We start from the raw sequence: 27,923 nt of genomic DNA on the forward strand, positions 1-27,923 counted from the left end.
GGACAAACATGCACAGGTAGCCTACTTTTTGAAGTGATTTGTTTGACAATCATATGAAAATATCATGACTGGTTGTGTTTCTGCCACATTAAAAGGTCATTCATTTTTACTGTTTAAATGATGGCTTTATTATTGGGTCTATAAAAAAGATTAGTGCATGCAATCCTCCCAAATATCATGGTGTAATTCTGTAATTTGCACTCTGTATGCAAATATAAGTATATTACCTTGAAAACAAAGGTTGGACATCTTGGAAGCAGTCTCCAGTTTCTTATTAGACCTCAGGGGTGTCACCTTGTTAAAGTCCGGAAGTTGTGTCACAGGCTCACTTTCCATTTCTCCTGAAAACCGGAACATCCGGTTGTTGGGACTCGTAAGAGGCTAATAGGCTAGAGATTTTGCACTCCAACGGAGCGCTGCGATTGGTTGCCCAAAATGATTAGGCGGGGCTTAGCGAAGTGTTAATTGTGATGTGTAAACAAGAACGTTTTTATTTAATTTATACGTTCCATTTCATTGTGATGTGTAAACAAGAACGTTTTTATTTAATTTATACGTTCCATTTCATTGTGATGTGTAAACAAGAACGTTTTTATTTAATTTATACGTTCCATTTCATTGTGATGACATTGTTGTTGAGTGCTACCTGGTTATTTTCCCTTTTCCAAGGAGTTCGACGAGAGTCAATGCTTTTACCTCAGGATTTTGGTACTGAAGATGGAGCAAAATGCCGATGTCAAAGAAAGTGGAAGCGGATATTTTAGATTCATCATTCAAAAGGGAGCAAGTCAGATAGCGCTCCGAAGATTCTCTGACTGGGACGCTGTTGGGAGAGCAGCAGCAACAGCGGCGGGTTCGAATGTGTAGGATAAAGAAAAAACACTTTTTTTGTTGTTGTTCAGTTTAAACGTTAGATGTCATAACTCTTTATCGGACACACACACACACACTTGTCTGACTCTGAGGCTTGTTTACCCGTCAATGCAGCTGGCCCACTTAAAATGTGTTTTTTTGCAGATGTTTCTGACTAATTCATTTGCAATGTAGAGTTGTTATTAGCTAGGCTACTGTGCTTTTTTAAAAATATGTTTTTTTGTATTCAGGAGAAAAGATACCGAATTCTACGATTACATTGCCAACATTACTGAAAGAACACTGTTCGATGGCTTGATTATGGTCACGATTGTCCTCAACGCTCTGTTCATGGCTTTGGAGACGGACTATGATTTGAAATACAAACTCTTTGGATTCTTTGCGGTGGGTAATTTGCTGATTGTAATTAGCAAAACTGCGAACACTGACATAGAAGCATACACAATTACGTTTAGGGAAAATGTAACAGTTCCAAAGCCTAAGTTGTTGTATGCAAATATGTCCTCTACTCAAATCCAGTCCTCCCTTCACTCTATTTTCATCAAACAGATTGCAGACGAATTCTTCATGGCCATTTACACCATGGAGTTCTTGATGAAGGTGTACGTTAACCCCGGGGTTTACTGGAAAAATGGCTACAATGTTTTCGACGCTATAATTTTGGTCATTTCATTCGTTCCCATGTTCGCTGATGGAGGGGATTCCAGTGCAATGGGGACCATGCGCATCGTCCGCGCATTTCGCTCTTTGCGCGTGCTGAAGACGGTGTCGTTCATTCGGGGCCTGCAGGTGAAAATGACGTCATTAGGCCTACAATACTAGGCCATACACATGTGTCTGTTACGTTGGTCTTTGGATACCTTTTTACAGTTGATGGTGGATAATAAATGTTAGTCAGTTATCTCTTGGGGTCACTCAGATGTCAGGTTTGTTGAGATTTTTGTGTTCTCTCTCTTTTGTTGTGTGTTTTTTGTTTTTGTTTTGTTTGATTGACAGGCATTGGTTGTAGCTCTGTTCAAGACCATGAAGAGTGTGGTCTATGTACTGGGCCTGATGTTTCTCCTCATGTTCATCTTTGCCATAATTGGATATTACTACTTTGGAGACCCTAACACTGGAGACCCTGAGAACTGGGGAGACCTGGGCTGTGCGCTCTTCACACTTTTCAGTTTAGTGACAGTGAGTATGAGTTAGAATAACCTCCCTATCCCTGGTGGAAATCTTACTTAAGGTACCCCGGGGGGGGGGGGGGGTCATGAGCTTGGGTCCCAGGCAAAACAGTGCATTTCTCATTTGGGTTCCAGGCTGAAAAAGAACCCCTGCACTAGACTGTCAGTTCAGTCTGGCATAGGCAGAACCAAATGTCCTCTGTCTGTCCACCGGTAGACCTAAACATTTACATGTGTTGTTTTTTTTGACAGTCGTATTCTTACGTCAGTGCCATTTTTGTTGTGCCGCCATGTATGAAATATGTCAACGTTATGTTCCTACAACAGCATCTTTCATCGCAATATCCCAACATGCTGTCTGTTTAGTGCGCATGTTGAGGAAACATGCATAATTAACATCTAGGGTTACAAAATTCTGGTAATTTCCCCCAAATTCCCAGGTTTTCCATATTCCCTTCTGATTCCAGGAATCATCCAACTGTGATTTCTGGGAAAACTTGGGCATTTTGGGAAAACTACTGGAATTTTTCAACTCTTATCCCATTGTCTACGCCCTCCTCAGGTAGATGGTTGGACTGATCTGCAGCAGAACCTCGATGACCTGGGGATGAACTCCAGCCGTATCTTCACCATCGTCTTCATCCTTATCGGCTACTTCATCTTCTTCAACATGTTCATCGGCGTGGTCATCATGGAGATCCAGGTACGTACTATACTGGACTACCACCGTTGTTGTTACTACTACTGAGGTTGAAGCCCTCTGCCCCCTGTCCTCATGGGAGTCCCAAATGGCATTGCACCCTATTCCCATACATAGTGTACGCTGCCTGGTCAAAAGTAGTGCCCTGTATTGGGAATAGGGTTCCATTTTGTATGTGTCCTGTCTTCCTGGGCTAAAGCCAGCTCAGCTCAGTGCTGTACTGTCTCTTTGGGGTTTAGTCAGATGTGATGTCCGGACGGCGGCTCTCAGGCTGGGCTACATGTGAACCTTCATATAATTATGCACAGCTGACGCCCTGGAGAGAGAATGCGACCAGGCCACCTCTTTAAAATCAAATCAAAGTTTACACAGTTTAGCAGATGTTGTAGCGGGGTCAGCGAAATGCTTATGTTACTAGCTCCTAACAACGGAGTAAAAAGTCAAATAAGTACACAAATAATCACTAAAAAAATATATACGAAATCAAGAAATGTCGGAACGAATCCAAGTAGTCCTTTCCTGCAGTCAAGTGACCTAGTGGCTTCATGGGTGGAATGTTATTAATATGCTTCAGAATTTCATAATTATTAAACATATTTTTTAAACAGCTGAAAATCCAGTGTTTCTATGTCAAATGGTTTTGTTATATTTCAGTCTTCTGTGATGTGTATATAAAATGTAATATTTGGATGCAAACTCAATGTAATACATTTCCACTCTATATCTGACTTGGTACAGGTGTCTTATTTTTGTTAAACCCCTAACCGTGTATGAGATGTATTCATTTTTGTTTCAAAGTAGATTTGTTTAAGACTACCAAAAAACACTGTGTGACGCTGATTAACTCACTACAGTAAAGGTTAACAACCCAAATAGCACTGTAACAGTAATCCAAATGCAACCTATATGTACAGTATCGACACCGGATGAATTTACAGAAGATATACTAAGAATGATATGTACAGCAGTAGATATACTAGGAATTATATGTACAGCAGTAGTTATTAAACTAGGAATGATATGTACAGCAGTAGTTATTAAACTAGGAATGATATGTACAGCAGTAGTTATTAAACTAGGAATTATATGTACAGCAGTAGTTATTAAACTAGGAATTATATGTACAGCAGTAGATATACTAGGAATGATATGTACAGCAGTAGTTATTAAACTAGGAATGATATGTACAGCAGTAGATATACTAGGAATTATATGTACAGCCGTAGATATAATAAGGATATGAACAGCCATATACAGTTGAAGTCGGAAGTTTACATAAACTTAGGTTGGAGTCATTAAACCTCGTTTTTCAACCACTCCACAAATTTCTTGTTAACAAACTATATTTTGGCAAGTCGGTTAGGACATCTACTTTGTGCATGACACAAGTAATTTTTCCAACAATTGTTTACAGACAGATTATTTCACTTATAATTCACTGTATCACAATTCCAGTGGTTCAGAAGTTTACATACACTAAGTTGACTGTGCCTTTAAACAACTTGGGAAATTCCAGAAAATGATGTCATGGCTTTAGAAGCTTCTGATAGGCTAATTGACATCATTTTAGTCAATTCGAGGTGTACCTGTGAATCTATTTCAAGGCCTACCTTCAAACTCAGTGCCTCTTTGCTTGACATCATGGGAAAATCAAAAGAAATCAGCCAAGACCTCAGAAAAAAAATTGTAGACCTCCACAAGTCTGGTTCATCCTTGGGAGCAATTTCCAAACGCCTGAAGGTACCACGTTCATCTGTACAAACAATAGTATGCAAGTATAAACACCATGGGACCACGCAGCAGTCATACCACTCAGGAAGGAGACACGTTCTGTCTCCTAGAGATGAACGTACTTTGGTGCGAAAAGTGCAAATCAATCCCAGAACAACAGCAAAGGGCCTTGTGAAGATGCTGGAGGTACAAAAGTATCTATATCCACAGTAAAACGAGTCCTATATCGACATAACCTGAAAGGCCGCTCAGCAAGGAAGAAGCCAATGCTTCAAAACCGCCATAAAAAAGCCAGACTACGGTTTGCAACTGCACATGGGGACAAAGATCATACTTTTTGGAGAAATGTCCTCTGGTCTGATGAAACAAAAATAGTACTGTTTGGCCATAATGACCATCGTTATGTTTGGAGGAAGAAGGGTGAGGCTTGCAAGCCAAAGAACACCACCCCAACCGTGAAGCACGGGGGTGGCAGCATCATGTTGTGGGGGTGCTTTGCTGCAGAAAGGACTGGTGCACTTCTCATGATGCCATCTATTTTGTGGAAGGAAAATGTATGTGGATATATTGAAGCAACATCTCAAGACATCAGACAGGAAGTTAAAGCTTGGTCACAAATGGGTCTTCCAAATGGACAATGACCCCAAGTATACTTCCAAAGTTATGGCTTAAGGACAACAAAGTCAAGGTATTGGAGTGGCCATCACAAAGCCCTGACCTCAATCCTATAGAAAATGTGCAGACAGAACTGAAAAAGCGTGTGCGAGCAAGGAGGCCTACAAACCTGACTCAGTTACACCAGCTCTGTCAGGAAGAATGGGCCAAAATTCACCCAACTTATTGTAGGAAGTTTGTGGAAGGCTACCCAAAACGTTTGACCCAAGTTAAACAATTTAAAGGCAGTGCTACCAAATACTAATTGAGTGTATGTAAACTTCTGACCCACTGGGAATGTGATGAAAGAAATAAAATCTGAACTAAATCATTCTCTCTACTATTATTCTGACATTTCACATTCTTAAAATAAAGTGGTGATCCTATCTGACCTAAGACAGGGAATTTTTACTAGGATTAAATGTCAGGAATTGTGAAAAACTGAGTTTAAATATATTTGGCAAAGGTGTATGTAAACTTCCGACTTCAACTGTGTATGTATGTATGTATGTATGTATGTATGTATGTATGTATGTATGTATGTATGTGGGTGTGTGTATGTATGTATGTATGTATGTATGTATGTATGTATGTATGTATGTATGTATGTATGTATGTATGTATGTCAAATCAAAAATTTTGGGCCAGTATATAAATAAATATATCCAGTATATAAATCCAGTATATAAATAAATAAGCTGTGTGTATAAACAGTGTAACTAAAATGTAATGCACAATAGTATAAATATTAGAATGCGCTATTTTAAATACAAAATCCCATAGCAAAATGGATAGAATTGCATGGAATTAGCTTCTGGATCAGAGTCCGGAATATATGTCTTTAAACCAAATCCAAAATTTTGGGCCAAATACACACATTTAGCAGATGTTATTGCTAGTGTAATGAAATGCTTGTGTTCCCAACTAACAATTCGCAATACACACAACTCTAAAAGTAAAAGAATGGAATTAAGAAATGTATAAATATTAGGACGAGCAATGTCAGAGTGGCAATGACTAAAATACAGTAGAATAGAATGCAGTACATACATATGAAATGAGTAAAGCAGTATGTAAACATTATTAAAGTGACTAGTGTTCCAGTTTTAATGTGACCAGTGATTCCATGTCTATGTACATGGGGCAGCAGCCTCTAAAGTGCAGGGTTGAGTAACAGGGTGGTAGCCGGCTAGTGATGGCTATTTAACAGTCTGATGGCCTTGAGATAGAAGCTGTTTTTCAGTCTCTCTGTCCCAGCTTTGATGCACCTGTACTGACCTCGCCTTCTGGATGGTAGCGGGGTGAATAGGCTGTGGCTTGGGCTGAGCACGCACCCTTGTGGGGCCCCTGTGTTGAGGATCAGTGAAATGGAGGTGTTGTTTCCTACCTTCACCACCTGGGCTCGGCCCGTCAGCAAGTCCAGAACTCAGTTGCACAGGGCGGGGTTCAGACCCAGGGCCCCGAGCTTAATGATGAGCTTGGAGGGTACTATGGTGTTGAAGGCTGAGCTATAGTCAATGAACAGCATTCTTACATATGTATTCCTCTTGTCCAGATGGGATAGTGCAGTGCGATTGCATTGTCTGTGGATCTATTGGGGCGGTATGCAAATTGAAGTGGGTCTAGGGTGTCGGGTAAGGTGGAGGTGATATGATTTTTAACTAGCCTCTCAAAGCACTTCATGATGACAGAAGTGAGTGCTACGTGGCGATAGTCATTGAGTTCAGTTACCGTTTTCTTTCTTGTGTCCAGGAATAATGGTGGACATCTTGAAGCAACACACTCAAACTGGTGCGCCTGGCACCTACTACCATACCCCATATAAAAGGCACTTACATATTTTGTCTTGCCCATTCACCCTCTGAATGGCACACATACACAATCTATGTCTCAATTGTCTTAAGGCTTAAAATCCTACTTTAACCTAAGAGCTCAGTTTTTATTTGTTTGAAAAGTTTGTTGTTTGAAAGTGTATTGGAAGGTTCTTGGTAGCTATCTAGCTTCTTAGTTTGGAACCAGCAACGCAGTTGGAATCAGTTGCTGGGACCGCTTGTATCTTTCCAGTGATCCTGCCGACCAAGGACGGGTCTGAGGAGCTATTTGGCTTCGCAGCTAGCCTAGCTGCTAGCTAGCTGCATATCAAGCTAGCTGGATTTTCTTGAACGCAGCCTGCGATGTGGTTAACCTCTCTAGGGTATGTGGGACGAAATCGTCCCACCTACTCAACAGCCAGTGGAATCCTGTGGCGCGATATTCAAATACCTTAGAAATGCTATTACTTCAATTTCTCAAACATATGACTATTTAACACCATTTTAAAGACAAGACTCTCATTAATCTAATCACACTGTCCGATTTCAAAAAGGCTTTACAACGAAAGCAAAACATTAGATTATGTCAGCAGAGTACCCAGCCAGAAATAATCAGACACCCATTTTTCAAGCTAGCATATTATGTCACATAAATCCAAACCACAGCTAAATGTAGCACTAACCTTTGATGATCTTCATCAGATGACACTCCTAGGACATTATGTTATACAATACATGCATGTTTTGTTCAATCAAGTTCATATTTATATCAAAAACCAGCTTTTTACATTAGCATGTGACGTTCAGAACTAGCATACCCACCGCAAACTTCCGGTGAATTTACTAAATTACTCACGATAAACGTTCACAAAAAACATAACAATTATTTTAAGAATTATAGATACAGAACTCCTTTATGCAATCGCTATGTCCGATTTTAAAATAGCTTTTCGGCAAAAGCACATTTTGCAATTTTCTGAGTAGATAGCTCGCCATCACGGGCTAGCTATTTTGACACCCACCAAGTTTGGCACTCACCAAACTCAGATTTACTATAAGAAAAATTGGATTACCTTTGCTGTTCTTCGTCAGAATGCACTCCCAGGACTTCTACTTCAATAACAAATGTTGGTTTGGTTCAAAATAATCCATAGTTATGTTCAAATATCCTCTGTTTTGTTCATGCGTTCAAGACACTATCCGAAGGGTAACGAAGGGTGACGCGCCCGGCGCGTATCGTGACAAAACATTTCTAAATATTCCATTACCGTACTTCGAAGCATGTCAACCGCTGTTTAAAATCGATTTTTCTCGTAAAAAAGCGATAATATTCCGACAGGAAACCCTGTTTTCGTTCAAAGACTAAAAATCTAAAATGGACTCTTCACGTGCACACGCGCCCCCGTCTCATTGTTCTCAGATCGACCACTTACCAAATGCGCTACTGTTTTTCAGCCATGGCCTACAAAGTCATCATTCAACGTTCTAGCGCCCTGTGAGAGCCTATGGGAGCCGTAGGAAGTGTCACGTTACAGCAGACATCCTCAGTTTTCAATAAAGAGAGTGTAGAAGGCCAAGAAATGGTCAGAGAGGGCACTTCCTGTTTGGAATCTTCTCAGGTTTTGGCCTGCCATATGAGTTCTGCTATACTCACAGACACCATTCAAACAGTTTTAGAAACTTAGGGTGTTTTCTATCCAAATCAAACAATTATATGCATATTCTAGTTTCTGGGCAGTAGTAATAACCAGATTAAATCGGGTACGTTTTTTTATCCGGCCGTGCAAATACTACCCCCTACCCTAGAGAGGTTAACAATTGTGGCTGGCACCGCGGATTGTTTTGGGTTTGTGGCTGTCTAGATCCCTGCTGTTTGTTGTTTTCAATCTTCCCTGTGACCTGCCCTGTCTGGAACGGCGAGGCGTAACAGGGTAACCAACGTTGCTAGCTACCATGACAAAGACCACAGCCGGTGGGAGTACCGTTGAGGACAGTGGTGTCTCTCTATCACAGGTGAAGGATCTTTTAAACAAACAAATAGAGACCTATAAGCAACAACAAGAAAATAGATTCAAGTGTTTTGTCCAAATACTCGTGGATTCTACTAATAAAATAATGGATGACCTGACCAGAGAGGTCCAGGACCTGAAGAACAGTTTGCAGTTCTCCCATGGTCAGCTCAATGAGTTGAAACAGGAGAAGGGCAAGATAACAGCAGTCTGTAAGTCATTGAGAGAGGACATCAGTTCTGTGTGTGAATCCATGATAACAATGACAGATAAATCAGATCATCTCAAGGGACAATCAAGGCAGAACAACATGTTTGTGGATGGAATTGCAGAATCTCCACATGAGACCTGGACAGAGTCTGAGGACAAAGTGAGAGAAATGATCTCTGAGAAATTGTAGATGAACCAAAGGAAGATTGAGGTGCAGCGCCCGCCCACAGGACTGGAAAACCCACCCCCGGCCCAGATGATAGGCCCATAGAACTGGAAAACCCACCCCCGGCCCAGGTGATAGGCCCACAGGACTGGAAAACCCACCCCCGTCCCAGGTGATAGGCCCACAGGACTGGAAAACCCACCCCCGGCCCAGGTGATAGGCCCACAGGACTGGAAAACCCACCACCGGCCCAGGTGATAGGCTCACAGGACTGGAAAACCCACCCCCCGGCCCAGGTGACAGGCCCACAGGACTGGAAAACCCACCCCCGGCCCAGGTGATAGGCCCACAGGACTGGAAAACCCACCCCCGGCCCAGGTGATAGGCCCACAGGACTGGAAAACCCACCACCGGCCCAGGTGACAGGCCCACAGGACTGGAAAACCCACCACCGGCCCAGGTGACAGGCCCACAGGACTGGAAAACCCACCACCGGCCCAGGTGACAGGCCAAGGCCAATAGTGGTCAAGTTCCTGAGGTTCAAGGACAAGGTAGCTGTTCTGGAAAGAGCCAAGAACTTGAGAGGAACGTATATCTTCCTCAATGAGGACTATCCTGAAGCTGTGAGCCAGAAGAGGAAAGAACTGATCCCAGCCATGAAATCTGCCAGAGCTCGTGGGGACATTGCTTACATCTGCTATGACAGGCTCATTGTTCACCCTCCCTCCCAGAAGCCTGGAAGGGATGAGAGAGCCAAGCCTTTGGGTTCATAGCTTCAACCCTACAGCACACACACACACACCAATTGATTAATGGACTGCTGAATGTATTTTCTTTCTCTTGCTTTGTTTGCTCTTTTCAGTAGTATGTCTATCTCTGATAAGCTACCCAGGAAAGGGATGAAAATGGCCCATATTAATATATTTAGCCTTAGAAATAAGGTTCATGAAATCAATTAATTGCTAACGTCAGATAACATTCATATATTAGCCACTTACTTAGATAATTCATTTGATGATACAACAGTAGCAATACAAGGATATAACATTTATAGAAGGGACAGAAATGCTTATGGGGGAGAAGTTGCTGTATATATTCAGAGCCATAACCCTGTAATGCTTAGAGAAGATGTCAAGTGTTATTGAAGTGTTGTAGTTGCAGGTTCACTTGGCACATCTAAAGCCTTTTCTTTTGGGGTGTTGCTATAGGCCACCAAGTGCTAACAGTCAGTATGTAAATAATATATCTGAAATGCTTGTTAGTGTATGTGATGTAAACAGAGAGGTCTACTTTCTTGGGGACCTGAATATTGACTGGTTTTCATCAAGCTGTCCGCTCAAGAGGAAACGTCTTACTGTAATCTGGTGCCTGTAATCTGGTTATTAATCAACCTACCAGGGTGTTTTTACAAACACTAAAGGAACAAGATCATCCACATGTATCGATCACATTTTTACTAATGCTGTAGAACTTTGTTCTAAATCTGTATCCGTACCCATTGGATGCAGTGATCACAATATAGTGTCTATATCCAGGAAAGCCAAAGTTCCAACAGCTGGGCCTAAAATAGTCTATAAAAGAACATACAAAAGATTTTGCTGTGACTCTTATGTGGATGATGTTAAATATATTTGTTGGTGTGATGTGATTAATGAGGAGCATCCAGATGCTGCACTTGATTCATTTATGAAATTGCTTCTTCCAATTATTGATAAACATGCACCTGTTAAGAAACAGACTGTTAGAACTGTTAAGGCTCCATGGATTGATGAGGAACTGACCGTTAGAACTGTTAAGGCTCCATGGATTGATGAGGAATTGAAAAACTGTATGGTTGAAAGAGATGGGGCAAAAGGAGTGGCTAATAAGTCTGGCTGTACATCTGACTTACTGCAAATTGAGAAATCATATGACTAAACTCAACAAAAAGAAGAAGAAACTGTATTATGAAACCAAGATCAATGATATAAAGAATGATGGGGGAAAAAAAACTTTGGAGTACTTTAAATTAAATTATGGGCAGAAAGACAAATTCAACTCAATTTTTCATTGAATGAGATGGCTTATTCATCACAAAACCATTTGATGTTGCCAATTATTTCATGATTTGTTTCAAAGTGGGCAAACTTAGGCAGGAAATGCCAACGACGAACAGCGAGCAATTATATTCATGCATAAAAAAACTAATAATGAAAGAAAAGCAGTGCAAATTAGAGTTTTGTAAAGTTAGTGTGGGAGAGATGGTACAATTGTTAATGATCAATAATGACAAACCTCCTGGCATTGACAATTTAGATGGAAAGCTACTGAGGATGGTAGCTGACTTTATAGCCACTCCTATCTGTCATATCTTTAATCTGAGCCTAGAGGAAAGTAATTTGTCCTCAGGCCTGGAGAGAAGCAAAAGTAATTCTGCTACCCAAGAGTGGTAAAGTGGCCTTTACTGGTTCTAACAGCAGACCTAAACTCAGCAACAAAAAAAAGAAACGTCCCTTTTTCAGGACCCTGTCTTTCAAAGATAATTCGTAAAAATCCAAATAAGGAAGGAATGAACGTTACCCCTAGGCCTGTACTCTGGAGCTGCCATGGCCAGCGAAGAGCCCGGATCTCAATCCTTTTGAGCACGTCTGGGACCTGTTGGATCGGAGTGTGAGGGCTAGGACCATTCTCCCTCCCCCAGAAATGTCTGGGAACTTGCAGGTGACTTGGCGGAAGAGTGGGGTAACATCTCACAGCAATAACTGGCAAATCTGATGCAGTCCATGAGGAGGAGATGCACTGCAGTACTTAATGCAGCTGGTGGCCACTGACTGTTACTTTTGATTTTGACCCAGGCACACATTATTCCATTTCTGTTAGTCACACGTCTGTGGAACTTGTTCAGTTTGTCTCAGTTGTTGAATCTTGTTATGTTCATGCAAATATTTACACGTTAAATTTGGTGAAAATAAATGCAGTTGATAGTAAGAGGACGTTTCTTTTTTTGCTGAGTTTATCAGCTTGCTGCCAGCTCTTAGCAAACTGTTGGGAAAAATGGTGTTTGACCAAATTCAATGCTTCTCTGTAAACAAATTAACAACAGACTTTCAGCATGTTTTATAGAGAAGGGCACTCAACATGTACTGCACTGACACAAATGACTGATGATTGGTTGAAAGACATTGATAATAAGAAGATTGTGGGAGCTGTACTGTTAGATTTCAGTGCTGCCTTTGATTGTATTGACCATGACTTGTTATGGCTTTTCAACCTCAGCTCTGAATCCACGATATGGCAATCTATCTAATAGATCTGAGTTTTTTTTTTTTTTTTATGGACGCTTCCCTAATGTCAAACATGTAAAGTGTGGTGTAACATACAGCAGCTCTCTAGGCCCTCTACTCTTTTCTATTTTTACCAATGACCTGCCACTGGCATTAAACAAAGCATGCGTGTCCATGTATGCTGATGATTCAACCATATACGCATCAGCAACCACAGCTAATGAAGTCACTGAAACCTTTAACAAAGAGTTGCAGTCAGTTTTGGAATGGGTGGCCAGTAATAAACTGGTCCTGAACATCTCTAAAACTAAGAGCGTTTGTATTTGGTACAAATCATTCCCTAAATGCTAGACCTCAGCTGAGTATGGTAATGAATGGTGTGGCTGTTGAACAAGTTGAGGAGACTAAATTACTTGGCGTTACCTTAGATTGTAAACTGTCATGGTCAAAACATATAGATTCAATGGTTGTAAAGATGGGGAGAGGTCTGTCTGAAATAAAGAGATGCTCTGCTTTTTTGACACCACACTCCACAAAGCAAGTCCTGCAGGCTCTAGTTTATTCTAATCGTGATTATTGTCCAGTCTTGTGGTCCAGTGCTGCAACGAAATACCTAATTATGCTGCAGCTGGCCCAGAACAGAGCAGCACGTTTTGCTCTTAATTGTAATCAGAGGGCTGATATAAATACTATGCATGCCAGTCTCTCTTGGCTAAGAGTTGAGGAGAGACTGACTGCATCACTTCTTGTTGGAAATCCCAAATTGTTTGCATAGTCAACTTACACACAGCTCTGACACACACACTTATCCCACCAGACATGCCAACAGGGGTCTTTTCGCAGTCCCCAAATCCAGAACAAATTCAAGAAAACATTCCATATTATACAGAGCCCTTATTGCATGGAACTTCCTTCCATCTCATATTGCTCAAATAAACAGTGAACTTGGTTTTAATAAACGGATAAAGCAACACCTCGCGGCACAACGCCTCTCCCCTATTAGACCTAGATAGTGTGTGCATTGATATGTAGGCTACGTGTGCCTTTATAAAAAAAAATGTATGTCATTCTGTCCTTGAGCTGTTCTTGTCTATTGATGTTCTGTATTACGTCATTCTGTATTATGTTTCATGTTCTGTGTGGAACCCCAGGAAGAGTAGCTGCTGCTTTTGCAACAGCTAATGGGGATCCTAATCAAATACCAAAAAATAAATAAAAAAATACCTGGTGGGGACAGCCGATGCATATGAATGGGTGTGTATGTGAATAGAAAATGTGTTTACTGCAGTAGTTATATAGGATGAGCCATGACTAGAAAACAGTCTAGGCATACAGTATAAAGTGGGTAAAACAGTATGGAAAATTAAATGGAAAATGCTAAACGCTGCTGTAGCCTAGCGGTTAGAGCGTTGGGCCAGTAACTGAAAGGTTGCTGGCTCGAATCCCTGAGCTGACAAGGTAATAAATCTGTCGCTGACAAGGCAGTTAACCCACTGTTCCCTGGGTGCTGTAGATGTTGATTAAGGCAGCCCTCTCTGATTCAGAGGGGTTGGGTTAAATGTGGAAGCCACGTTTCAGTTGAATGCGTTCATGCTCCCAGGTGATTTTTTTTATTTTTTTATTGTTACAACGTTTCCACCCTCAGGTCTTTATGCATCCATATCCCAGGTAGGGGTGGATGGTCCTATATATAGGGGCAGTACTCAGTGAACAGTATGTAAACATTTAAAGTGTCCAGTGTTTAATGACTCTTATGTACATTGGGCAGCAGTCTCTAAGTTGCAGGGTAGATTACTGGCTGGTATCTGACTAGTGACAATGTCTAAGGTTCAGGGAAGAATACTGGGCGAAGGCCAGCTAGTGATGACTGTTTAACAATCTGATGACCTGGAGATAAACAGATTCTATCAGTCTGGTCCCAGCTTTGATGCCACCTGTACTGTCTCCGCCTTCTGGATGATAGCGGGGTGAACAGGCCGTGGCTCGGGTGGCTGAGGTCCTTGATGATCTTCTTGTCCTTCCTGTGACACCGGGTGCTGTAGATGTCCTGGAGGGCAGGCAGTGTGCACTGGATGATGTGTTGGGCTGACCGCACCACCCTCTGGAGAGCCCTGTGGTGCAGTTGCTGTACCAGGCGTTGTTAAAGCCCGACAGGATGGTGCATCTGTAGAAGTTTGTGAGGGTCTTAGGGGCCAAGCCAAATTTCTTCAGCCTCCTGAGGTTGAAGAGGTGCTGTTGCGCCTTCTTCACCACGCTGTCGTCTGAGGGAGAGGTTATTTTCCTGGAATCTCATCGTTGTTGGTAATCGGCTGTACCACTGTTGTCGTCAGCAAACGTGATGATTGAGTTGGAGACGTGCGTGGCCACACAGTCATGGGTGAACAAGGGAGTACAGGAGGGGGCTGAGAACACACCCTTGTGGGGCCCCCATGTTGAGGATCAGTGTGGCGGAGGTGTTATTGCCTACCTTCAGCACCCGAGGTCGGCCTGTCAGGAAGTCCAGGACCCAGTTGCAAAGGGAGGGGTTCAGACCCAGGGCCCAGAGCTTAGTGATGAACTTGGAGAGCACTATGGTGTTAAATGCTGAGCTGTAGTCTATGAACAGAATTCTTACATATATATTCCTCTTGTCCAGGTGGGATAGGGCAGTGTGCAGTGCAATGGAGATTACGTTGTCCGTGGATCTGTTGGGGCCGTATGCAAATTGTATTGGGTCTAGGGTGTCAGGTAAGGTGGAGGTGATATGAACCTTAACTAGTCTCTCAAAGCACTTCATGATGACAGAAGTGAGTAATACTAGGGGATAGTCATTTAGTTCAGTTACATATTGTTTTCTTGGGTACATGAACAATGGTTGGCATCTTGAAGCAAGTGGGGACAACAGACTGGTATAGGTAGAGATTGAATATGTCCGTAAACACTCCAGCCAGCTGGTCTGTACATGCAATGAGGACGCGACTTGGGATGCCATCTGGGCTGGCAGCCTTGCAAGGGTTAACAAGATTGAATTTCTTACGTCAACCACGGAACGGAGATCGGGAGCACACATTCCTCGTGAGCGATGGGGGCAAACGTCGGCTGCTCTATGTTGTTTTCCTCGAAGTGGGAGAAGGTGTTAAGCTTGTCCAGGAGAGAGGCGTCAGTGTCTGCGACTTGGCTTGCTATCCCTTTATAATCTATGATTGTCTGGAGTCCCTGGCACATGGGTCTCGTGTCTGAGCTGTTGAATTGCGACTCAAATAATCTCTGTACTGTTGTTTTGCCTCTTTGATCGCCTTACGGAGGTCATAGCTGGTCTGTTTGTCCATGTTCCCAGTCACCTTGCGTGTTTTAAATGTGGTGGTTCGCGCTTTAAGTTTTGTACGAATGCTACCATCTATCCACGGGTTTTTGTTTTGGATAAGTTCTAATCATCAGGGGGACAACATCTTCTATGCGCTTCCTGATGAACCGAGTCCTACTATATTATTCTCAGAGGCGACCCGGAATATTTCCCAGTCCGTGTGATCAAAACCGTCCTGAAGCATAGATTCTGATTGGTCAGATCAACGTTGAACAGACCTTACCACTGGTGCTTCCTGCTTAAGTTTCTGCCTATAGGAGGGGAGGTGCAAGATGGAGCGTGATCTGATTTGCCAGAGCGAGTGCGGGGGGAGGGCCTTGTAGCCGTCCCGGAGGGGAGAGTAACAATTGTCAAGCGTATGCTCTCCGCGTGTAGGACAGGCGATGTGTTGATAGAATTTCAGGAGGAAATTCGGAAAGTCCCCAGCTACAATGAATGCGGCCTCAGGATATAATTTGTTCACTCCCTACAACTTCAGCTTCACATAGCACTGCACCGCCAGCACTCTGCAGTCTAAATACCCCAGAGAGTGTGTGTGTGTGTGTGTGTGTGTGTGTGTGTGTGTGTGTGTGTGTGTGTGTGTGTGTGTGTGTGTGTGTGTGTGTGTGTGTGTGTGTGTGTGTGTGTGTGTGTGTGTGTGTGTGTGTGTGTGTGTGTGTGAATGAGAAGAAGGAGAGAAGAGGTAGAGGACGGCAGTGGCAGGGGAGTTAACATTGTCCACCTTCTTTTATTCCTCTACATAGAAAAATAATAATTCTCTAAAGCATAAAATGTCCAGTGAACTTCCTGGTTGTGAGACATGGCTGGTTGCATCTCAAATAGCCCCCTATTCCCTTTATAATGCACTACTTTTCAAACAGGGCCGATAGATAGATAGATAGATAGATAGATATATAGATAGATAGATAGATAGATAGATAGATAGATAGATAGATAGATAGATCTATAGATAGATAATAGATAGATAGATAGATAGATAGATAGATAGATAGATAGATAGATAGATCTATAGATAGATAATAGATAGATAGATAGATAATAGATAGATAGATAGATAGATAGATAGATAGATAGATAGATAGATAGATAGATAGATAGATAGATAGATAGATCCCGCTGTATATATATATACAGCGGGATCCAAAATTACTGGCACCCCTGACTGGCAATGCACAAACAATGCTTAAACAAATATAAACAATATAATTATAGAGAAACTCAAAATACCAACATGTGAGAAATACTGGTTGGTTTCAATGGAACCAACCAAAATTATTTATTGATTTAATTAAAAATCAATGTTCTCCAAATCAAGGTTTCACAATTAATGGCACCCTTAAAGATTATTGTAAATAACATCTACCAAAATGAAACCACAAATTAAATTCCACTTATTTAAGTTTATCTAAGTCTTAAGGAACTATATTGAGCCATTACATCACTTTCTGTTTCACTAGGGTATAAAAATGAGGTAACACACATGCAATATCCCGCTGTCATCCAACACCATGAAGAAAACAAAATAGCTGGCAGTTCAAAAGGGACAGATGGTCGTAGAACCTTCATAAATCTGGTATTGGCTACAAAAAGATACACAAACGATTGAATATATGACTGAGCTCTGTCAGGGCAATTATTAAAACATTCAGAAGATAAGGAACAGTTGAAAACCTCACGGATAGAGGACGCAAATACATTTTGCCCCCCCAGGATAGGGAGGAGAATGGTGAGAGAAGCAACAAAATCCCCAAGAATCACTGTGAAAGAATTGCAGGCCTTGGTGGCGTCTTGGGGTCACCAGGTTTCATAAAGCACCATTATACACCACTACGCCCCCTCCACAACCACAGTCTCTTTGGAAAGGTTTCCAGAAGAAAGCCCTTTCTGACCCCAAGACACAGACGCAAGCGCTAGGAGTTTGCCAAATGTCATTTCAATTATGACTGGAAGAAGGTGCTCTGGTCAGATGAGACCAAAATTGAACGTTTTGGTCAGATACAGCATCGGCATGTTTGACGTCGAAACAGAGATGCATACAAGGAGAGGAACCTCATACCCACAGTGAAATATGGAGGGGTGTCAGTGATGTTTTGGGGCTGTTTTAATTCCAGAGGTCCAGAGGCACTGGTTAAGATTGATGGCATAATGAATTCCACCAAGTATCAGGCAATTGTGGCTGACAATCTGGTTGCCTCTGCCAGAAGGCTGGGACTTGGCCGTAGGTGGACTTTCCAACAAGACAATGATCCAAAACATACCTCAAGATCCACACAGAAATGGTTCTGTGACAACAAAATCAATGTTCTGCCATGGCCATCTCAGTTGCCGGACCTTCATCCAATAGAAAACCTGTGGGCTGAGTGGAAGAGGGCAGTTGATAAGCGCAAACCCAAGAATGTGAAGGATCTTGAAAGGATCTGCATAGAGGAATGGTCCAAAATCCCTCCAAATGTGTTCCTTAACCTTGTCAAACATTACAGGAAGAGACTCCATGCTGTTATCCCTGCCAGAGGTGGTGGCACTAAGTACTAAATGAGGAGTGCCAATAATTATGAAACCTTTTGGTGAAATGTATTTTGTATTAAATAATTGTATGATTTTGGTTGGTTCCATTGAAACATTAATAAAGTACAGTATTTCTCACATGTTGGTATTTTGAGTTCATCTCTATAATTATATTGTTTATATTTTTTTTAAGTATTGTTTGTGCATTGTCAGTCAGGGGTGCCAGTAATTTTAGAGCCCACTGTATATATCACACACACATCCAGGCTGTTTCACATCCGGTTGTGATTGGGAGTCCCATAGGGCGGCGCACAATTGGCCCAGCGTCGTCCGGGTTTGGCCGTTGTAGGTCGTCATTGTAAATAAGAATTTGTTCTTAACTGACTTTCCTTGTTAAATAAAAATAAAAAAATACAGTGCTTTCGGAAAGTATTCAGACCCCTCGACTTTTTCCACATTTTGTTACGTTACAGCCTTATTCTACAATGAATTAAATAGCATTTTTTCCCCCTTCATCGTTCTACACACAATACACCAATATGACAAAGCCAAAACAGGTTTTCAGACATTTTTGCAAATGTATTGAAAATATTTACGTAAGTATTCATACCCTTTCCTCAGTACTTTGTTGAAGCACCTTTGGCAGCGATTACAGCCTCGAGTCTTCTTGGGTATGACGCTACAAGCTTGGCACCCCTGTATTTAAGGAGTTTCTCCCATTCTTCTCTGAAGATCCTCTCAAGCTTTGTCAGGTTGGATGGGGAGCGTCGCTGCACAGCTATTTTCATGTCTCCAGAGATGTTCGATGGGGTTCAAGTCAGGGCTCTGGCTGGACCACTCAAGGAAATTCATAGTCTTGTCCTGAAGCCACTCCTGTGTTGTCTCTGCTGCGTGCTTATAGTCGTTGTCCTGTTGGAAGGTGAACCTTCGCCCCAGTCTGAGGTCTGGAGCAGGTTTTCATCAAGGATCTCACTGTACTTTGCTCTGTTCATCTTTCCCTTGATCCTGACTAGTCTCCCAGTCCTTCCTGCTGAAAAACATCACCACAGCATGATGCTGCCACCACCATGCTTCACCATAGGGATGGTGCCAGGTTTACTCCAGATGTGAAGCTTGGCATCAGACCAGAGAATCTTGTTTCTCATGGTCTGACAGACCTTTAGGTGCCTTTTGGCAAACTCCAAGCGGGCTGTCATGTGCCTTTTACTGAGGAGTGGCTTCCGTCTTGCCACTCTACCATAAAGGCCTGATTGGTGGAGTGCTGCGGAGATGGTTGTCCTTCTGGAAGTTTCTCACATCTCCACAGAGGAGCTCTGTCAGTGACCATCGGGTTCTTGGTCACCTCCCTGAACAAGGTCCTTCTCCCCGATTGCTCAGTTTGGTCTGGCGGCAAGCTCTAGGAAGAGTCTTGGTGGTTCCAAACTTCTTCCATTTAACAATGATGGAGGCTACTGTGTTCTTGGGGACCTTCAATGCTGCAGAATATTTTTGGTACCCTTCCCCAGATCTGTGCCTTGACACAATCCTGTCTCGGACATTTCCATTGACCTCACAGCTTGGTTTTTGCTCTGACATGCACTGTCAACTGTGGGACCATTTACATAGACAGGTGTGTGCCTTTCCAAATCATGTCGATTCAATTGAATTTACCACAGGTGGACTCCAATCAAGTTGTAGAAACATCTCAAGGATGATCAATGGAAACAGGATCCACCTGAGCTCAATTTTCGAGTCTCATAGCAAATGGTCTGAATACTTATGTAAATAAGGTATTTCTGTTTATTTTAATACATTTGCAAAATATATGTCTGTAGATTGATGAGGAAAAATTGTTATTTAGTCCATTTTAGAATAAGGCTGTAACAAAATGTTTAAAATGGAAAGAGGTCTTAATACTTTCCGAATGCACTGTGTACATATATACATACAGTACCAGTCAAGTTTGGACTGATTCTAGGGTTTGTCTTTATTTGTACTATTTTCTACATTGTAGAATAATAGTGAAGACATCAAAACTATGAAATAACACATATGGAATCATGTAGAAACCAAAAAAGTGTTAAACAAATCAAAATATATTTGAGATTCTTCAAAGTAGCCACCCTTTGCCTTGATGACAGCTTTGCACACTCTTGGCATTCTCTCAACCAGCTTCAGATGGAATGTTTTTCCAACAGTCTTGAAGGAGTTCCCACATATGCTGAGTACTTGTTGGCTGCTTTTCCTTCACTCTGTGGTCCAACTCATCCCAAACCATCTCAATTGGGATGAGGTCGGGTGATTGTGGAGGCCAGGTCATCTGATGCAGCACTCCATCACTCTCCTTCTTGGTCAAATAGCCCTTACACAGCCTGGAGGTGTGTTGGGTCATTGTCCTGTTGGAAAAACAAATGATGGGATGGCGTATCGCTGCAGAATGCTGTGGTAGCCATGCTGGTTAAGTGTGCCTTTGTAACAGTGTAGGTTCCGTCCCTCTCTTCGCCCCAACCCGGGCTCGAACCAGGGACCCTTGCACACATCAACAACTGACACCCCACGAAGCATCGTTACCCATCGCGCCACAAAAGCCGCGGGGTAATTGCAAGGGGTAATCCTACTTCAAGTCTCAGAGCGAGTGACGTCACCGACTGAAACGCTATTAGCGCGCACCACCGCTAACTAACTAGCCATTTCACATCGGTTACACCTTGAATTCTAAATAAATCACAGTGTCACCAGCAAAGCACAATCACACCTCTTCCTCCATGCTTCACGGTGGGAACCATACATGCGGAGATCATCTGTTCACCTACTCTGCGTCTCACAAAGACACAGCGGATGGAACCAAAAATCTCAAATTTGGACTCATCAGACCGGTGGACAGATTTCCACTAGGCTAATGTCCATTGCTCGTGTTTCTTTGCCCAAGCAAGTCTCTTCTTCTTATTGGTGTCCTTTAGTAGTCATTTCTTTGCAGCAATTCGACCATGAAGGCCTGATTCACGCAGTCTCCTGTGAACAGTTGATGTTGAGATGTGTCTGTTACTTGAACTCTGAAGTGTTTATGTGTGCTGCAATCTGAGGCTGGTACCTAATGAACTTATCTTCTGCAGCAGAGGTAACTCTGGGTCTTCCTTTCCTGTGGCGGTCCTCATGAGAACCAGTTTCATCATTGCGCTTGATGTTTTTGTGACTGCACTTGAAGAAACTGAAAGTTCTTGGAAGTTTTTGCATTGACTGACCTTCATGTCTTAAAGTAATGATGGACTGTCGTTTCTCTTTGATTATTTGAGCTGTTCTTGCCACAATCTTCTGTATACCACCCCTACCTTGTCACAACACAACTGATTGGCTCAAATGCATTAATTTGTGGAGTATTTCCTTCCCTTTTAACAAGGGACACCTGTTAATTGAATTGAAATGCATTCCAGTTGACTAACTCATGAAGCTGGTTGAGAGAATGCCAAGAGTGTGCAAAGCTGTCAAGGCAAAGGGTGGCTACTTTGAAGAATCTCAAATATAAAATATTTTGATTTGTTTAACACTTTTTTAGAAAATAGTAAAAATAAAGAAACCTTTGAATAAGTAGGTGTGTCCAATCTTTTGACGTGCGTGCGTGTGTGTGTGTGTGAGTGAGTGAATAGGGTGCCGTTTGGGACACATCCAGAGTGATGGGAGGGGATGGATGGATAGGGAGACCCTCTGGGTTTCCTTTGGGTAGCTGCTATAACGTGATAATGTAACCTATTTCTTAGCTAGTGTGTGAAGTGTTATTTCCGTCCTCTAACATGGGGGGGGGGGGGGGGTGCTGGTAGTAATGGATCTCTGAATAAACATTACAAGGTAATAGAAAATAAATACAGATCTTAGCCTCTGCTCCTAAACTCCATGAACGGCTTTTAGCAACTGGTTTAAGGAAAAAGCTTCCAGTTTTTATAGAGGAAAAAGTTCTTAAATGCAAAAAAAAAACAAAGACAATTTGTATTTCAAATAATGTTGTAATTCATGTACGTGTTGGTCTTAATATGAACTATGACACACCCGTGCATTAAAAGTGCAATCGACTTTTAGGGGTTAATATACAGTGCACTGGGAATTATGCATTTACAGATTTGAAAACCAGTTGTAAAAATCATAGCTAGGAATCCAATACTTTTTCATGTGTTTTTTCTTCAGCATGCAACGAAGCGTTTCGAGAATGAGGTACAAAGTGAACGGGAGGCTTCGCTGACCCAGAAGAAACACGCCATCATCCAGAGACAGAAGAATGAGATCAGGAATCTGATCCAGAGCCAGGTGACACTCACTCTGTCCCCTCCCTATACTGTAGGAATTTGGTCAAAAGGAGTGCACTATAAAGGGAGGTATTTGGGACATGCAGGTTAGGTTTATTGGTTAGACTATTTAATTTTTTATTTAACTAGGCAAGTCAGTTAAGAACAAATTCTTATTTACAATGACGACCTACCTCGGCCAAACCTTAACCCGGACAACGATGGGCCAATTGTGCACCACCCTATGGGACTCCCAATCACAGCCAGTTGTGATACAGCCTGGAATCGAACCAGGGTATGTAGTGCCGATACCCTAGCACTGAGATGCAGTGTTGACTTGATTCTTGACTTTTTCACCCTGTGTGCCCACCTCCTGGAGCACTAGCCATTTTGTGATGATTGTGGGGATTGACACCACTAGCCATTTTGTGGTGATTGACACCACTAGCCATTTTGTGGTGATTGACACCACTAGCCATTTTGTGGTGATTGACACCACTATCCATTTCGTGGTGATTGACACCACTAGCCATTTTGTGAATGATTGACACCACTAGCCATTTTGTGGTGATTGACACCACTCGCCATTTTGTGGTGATTGACACCACTAGCCATTTTGTGGTGATTGACACCACTAGCCATTTCGTGGTGATTGACACCACTAGCCATTTCGTGGTGATTGACACCACTAGCCATTTCGTGGTGATTGACACCACTAGCCATTTTGTGGTGATTGACACCACTAGCTGTTTTGTGGTGATTGACACCACTAGCCGTTTTGTGGTGATTGACACCACTAGCCATTTTGTGGTGATTGACACCACTAGCCATTTTGTGGAGAATTAACACCACTAGCCATTTTGTGAATGATTGACACCACTAGCCATTTTGTGAATGATTGACACCACTAGCCGTTTTGTGGTGATTGACACCACTAGCCATTTTGTGGTGATTGTGGTGATTGACACCACTAGCCATTTTGTGGTGATTGACACCACTAGCCATTTTGTGGTGATTGACACCACTAGCCATTTTGTGGTGATTGACACCACTAGCCATTTTGTGAATGATTGACACCACTAGCCATTTTATGGTGATTGACACCGCTAGCCATTTTGTGGTGATTGTGGTGATTGACACCACTAGCCATTTTGTGGTGATTGTGGTGATTGACACCACTAGCCATTTTGTGAATGATTGACACCGCTAGCCATTTTGTGGTGATTGACACCGCTAGCCATTTTGTGGTGATTGACACCACTAGCCATTTTGTGGTGATTGACACCACAAGCCATTTTGTGGTGATTGACACCACTAGCCATTTTGTGGTGATTGACACCACTAGTCATTTTGTGGTGATTGACACCACTAGCCATTTTGTGGTGATTGACACCGCTAGCCATTTTGTGGTGATTGACACCACTAGCCATTTTGTGAATGATTGACACCACTAGCTATTTTGTGGTGATTGACACCACTAGCCATTTTGTGGTGATTGACACCACTAGCCATTTTGTTGTGATTGACACCACTAGCCATTTTGTGGTGATTGACACCACTAGCCATTTTGTGAATGACACCACTAGCCATTTTGTGGTGATTGACACCACTAGCCATTTTGTGGTGATTGTGGTGATTGACACCACTAGCCATTTTGTGGTGATTGTGGTGATTGACACCACTAGCCATTTTGTGGTGATTGACACCGCTAGCCATTTTGTGGTGATTGTGGTGATTGACACCACTAGCCATTTTGTGAATGATTGACACCACTAGCTATTTTGTGGTGATTGACACCACTAGCCATTTTGTGGTGATTGACACCACTAGCCATTTTGTTGTGATTGACACCACTAGCCATTTTGTGGTGATTGACACCACTAGCCATTTTGTGGTGATTGACACCACTAGCCATTTTGTGGTGATTGACACCACTAGCCATTTTGTGGTGATTGACACCACTAGCCATTTTGTGGTGATTGACACCACTAGCCATTTTGAGGTGACTGACACCACTAGCCATTTTCAGGTGATTGACACCGCTAGCCATTTTGTGAATGACACCGCTAGCCATTTTGTGGTGATTGACACCACTAGCCATTTTGTGGTGATTGACACCACTAGCCATTTTCAGGTGATTGACACCACTAGCCATTTTGTGGTGATTGACACCACTAGCCATTTTGTGGTGATTGACACCACTAGCCATTTTGTGGTGATTGACACCACTAGCCATTTTCAGGTGATTGACACCACTAGCCATTTTGTGGTGATTGACACCACTAGCCATTTTGTGGTGATTGTGGTGATTGACACCACTAGCCATTTTGTGGTGATTGACACCACTAGCCATTTTGTGGTGATTGACACCACTAGCCATTTTGTGGTGATTGTGGTGATTGACACCACTAGCCATTTTGTGGTGATTGACACCACTAGCCATTTTGTGAATGACACTTGCGACAGACATCCAAACATGACCTACTTCTCCAGACCTGGGTTCAAAAACGATTTGAAATAATTTCAAATACTTAATCTGGGCTTGATTGAGCATGCCTGGCGCAATGGAACCAATATAATTAGTCACAGGCTAAAGGAAATACTAAAGCTATTTTAAAGATTTGGAATAGCGTTTGAACCCCGGTCTGCTCTCCTCCCTCCATACAGACAGGCAACTTCACCAAGCTAGTGGAACAGTTCAACAAGTCTCTGCGTCACACTGATTACACTGTGATGGAGGACCTGTGTACCAGCATGTCCTTCATAGACATCTACCTGACCACCCTGGATCACCAGGACACCACTGCCAACAAGTAGGAACCCTACAGCACCTTACAGTCTGAACAAGTAGGAATCCCTACAGCACCTTACAGTCTGAACAAGTAGGAACCCTACAGCACCTTACAGTCTGAACAAGTAGGAACCCCACAGCACCTTACAGTCTGAACAAGTTGGATCCCTACAGCACCTTACAGTCTGAACAAGTAGGAACCCTACAGCACCTTACAGTCTGAACAAGTAGGAACCCCACAGCACCTTACAGTCTGAACAAGTAGGATCCCTACAGCACCTTACAGTCTGAACAAGTAGGATCCCTACAGCACCCTACAGCACCTTACAGTCTGAACAAGTAGGATCCCTACAGCACCTTACAGTCTGAACAAGTAGGATCCCCACAGCACCTTACAGTCTGAACAAGTAGGAATCCCTACAGCACCTTACAGTCTGAACAAGTAGGAATCCCACAGCACCTTACAGTCTGAACAAGTAGGATCCCTACAGCACCTTACAGTCTGAACAAGTAGGAATCCCACAGCACCTTACAGTCTGAACAAGTAGGATCCCTACAGCACCTTACAGTCTGAACAAGTAGGATCCCTACAGCACCTTACAGTCTGAACAAGTAGGAATCCCTACAGCACCCTACAATCTTAACAAGTAGGCACCCTACAATATCCTACAATCTTAACAAGTAGGCACCCTACAGCACCCTACAATGTTAACAAGTAGGCACACTACAGTCTGAACAAGTAGCCCTATGGCACCCTATTCCCTATATAGTGCACTACTATAGACCAGAGCCCTATGGCACCCTATTCTCTATATAGTGCATGATGGAATTTGGGACCCAGTACACCAAGCACTAAATGTATTGTTAACTGAGCTAGCTAACCACCAAACGTCTGTCTCAGAGACATTTTATGTAGACACACACACACACACACACACACAATCAGAGTCCTATCTGGGTCACAGCCAAACAGACTCTCTCCTATAAAGGGTTAATGATTCTTCTGTGAGGGGCAAACAGACAGTAAACGAGAGTTATAAAGACAGATAGATGTTGTTGTTTTTTTTTTTTTACTCAATTGAGTGTTTGTGCAAAGTAGGAAAAGAGAATAGGGTTTGAGAGAGAGGTTTATGACAGCCATGAAGTGGAGATAGAGTGATCCCAAATAACATTCCACATGTCCGTTTAAAAACTCTGTTTGAATTGCTGTTGTTGACTTTCTTCTTCAATACATGGACCGGAGTCACTTTTCAAATCAAAACTATGTTTTTTTTTGTCTTATGCTAGAAACCTGGATGTTATGGAAACATTTCTAAGCTGTTTTTCTAGAATATCCAGTTTAGAAATGGATACATCTAATGATGTGAATTTTGCATAATGAAGTTTCATGTTTTTCTAAGCTTCATCCTGACCATAGTAGACTTGGTGCCATAATCCTTAAATGAATGTCACGTGTCAACTTCGTCAAAAATTATGTTTGACGCAAAGATGATGATTTGGGTAATTACTACATTTTTTTTCCTCTGGACCTGCGTGATTATAGTAGTTTTGTCGGTGTAGGGCTTGTAACAACATGCACCATCGTTATCCAGTCTTCTATACGTTTTTACCATCCAAACAACCAACAGTTTTGGTTGTCATTTTGTTTCAGGTTCAAATCATGAAACCACATCCTAAGAAATCTACAACTAAATGACTATACTATAGACCATAAATCTGTACACACGGTTTATGTCTTTTATAGTAAAAACACTTTCAGTTGATATAAGGCCTTGATAAAGCTGCTTTATGTATTCTCAAATGAAAGGGTGATATCTCATTTGTAAAGAAAACGTGTGTGTGTGTGTGTGTGTGTGTGTGCGATGATATCTAGCTACTGTAATGACTAAGTTACGGGTCATTCTAGAGGCTATAATTATGAAAAGTAAGGTAACTAAAGTGTGATGAAGAGAGATATACAATAAAAAAAGAACGTCCCTCTTGCAGGCTGCAGCAGCTGTACTCTGAGGCCATTCTGATTCTGAGTGACTTACTGGAAGAAGACTTGATTGAAATGGAACAGAAAGCACTGAGAGAGAGGAACATCAAAATGAGGGCGTAACAGGTACAGGAACAGGGATCCGACTGAGAGCTACTGAGAGCTGAAATCCTTGTTCATTTGCATACTGGTATTCAAATTAAAAAGAGGACATATGTTGGCACGTTTATAAAGCTGTCTGTCAGGGTTTTTGTCTTTGTTGTGGGTTGGCTATGGTGATGTCCAGTCCATTAGCCTAGAGCTGGCAGAGAATGGTCTTCAAAATGTCTCCAGGATCCATCCCAAATGCCACTCTATTCCCTAGATAGTGCGTTACTTTTTGACCAGAGCCCCAAGGACCGTGTTTAAATAAGTGCACTAAGTAGGGAATGGGTGCCGTTTGGGATGCACCACCCCAGACCAGGCTG

The 27,923-nt window shown here is 42.3% G+C and overlaps 1 protein-coding gene across 2 annotated transcripts; it reads left to right on the top strand.

Moving 5' to 3' along the window:
• The first annotated feature begins 584 nt into the window (after positions 1–584).
• LOC115153877 (cation channel sperm-associated protein 3) lies at positions 585–27,689 on the top strand. 2 transcript variants are annotated; one of them, XM_029699511.1, is made up of 8 exons: positions 585–863; positions 1,104–1,257; positions 1,423–1,662; positions 1,870–2,052; positions 2,605–2,745; positions 22,590–22,709; positions 25,355–25,500; positions 27,465–27,689. In XM_029699511.1, exons 1-8 carry the CDS (start codon positions 718–720, stop codon positions 27,577–27,579), a joined length of 1,245 nt encoding a protein of 414 aa, XP_029555371.1. In that variant the 5' UTR covers positions 585–717; the 3' UTR covers positions 27,580–27,689. The 2 variants fall into 2 exon arrangements, with proteins under 2 accessions (XP_029555371.1, XP_029555370.1); XM_029699510.1 differs by having other exon boundaries at positions 1,104–1,662.
• The last annotated feature ends 234 nt before the right edge of the window (positions 27,690–27,923 follow it).

Source organism: Salmo trutta, chromosome 19 (assembly GCF_901001165.1).
Source record: "Salmo trutta chromosome 19, fSalTru1.1, whole genome shotgun sequence".
NCBI classification, from domain to species: domain Eukaryota; kingdom Metazoa; phylum Chordata; class Actinopteri; order Salmoniformes; family Salmonidae; genus Salmo; species Salmo trutta.

What these genes read in the sequence shown, in the direction of transcription:
- LOC115153877 (XM_029699510.1), top strand. Translation starts at nt 718, where the DNA reads ATGGAGCAAAATGCCGATGTCAAAGAAAGTGGAAGCGGATATTTTAGA. An exon ending in ACAGCGGCGGGTTCGAATGT is followed by an intron (nt 864 to 1,103) that starts GTAGGATAAAGA and finishes TTTTGTATTCAG; the next exon opens with GAGAAAAGATACCGAATTCT. An exon ending in CGTTCATTCGGGGCCTGCAG is followed by an intron (nt 1,663 to 1,869) that starts GTGAAAATGACG and finishes TTTGATTGACAG; the next exon opens with GCATTGGTTGTAGCTCTGTT.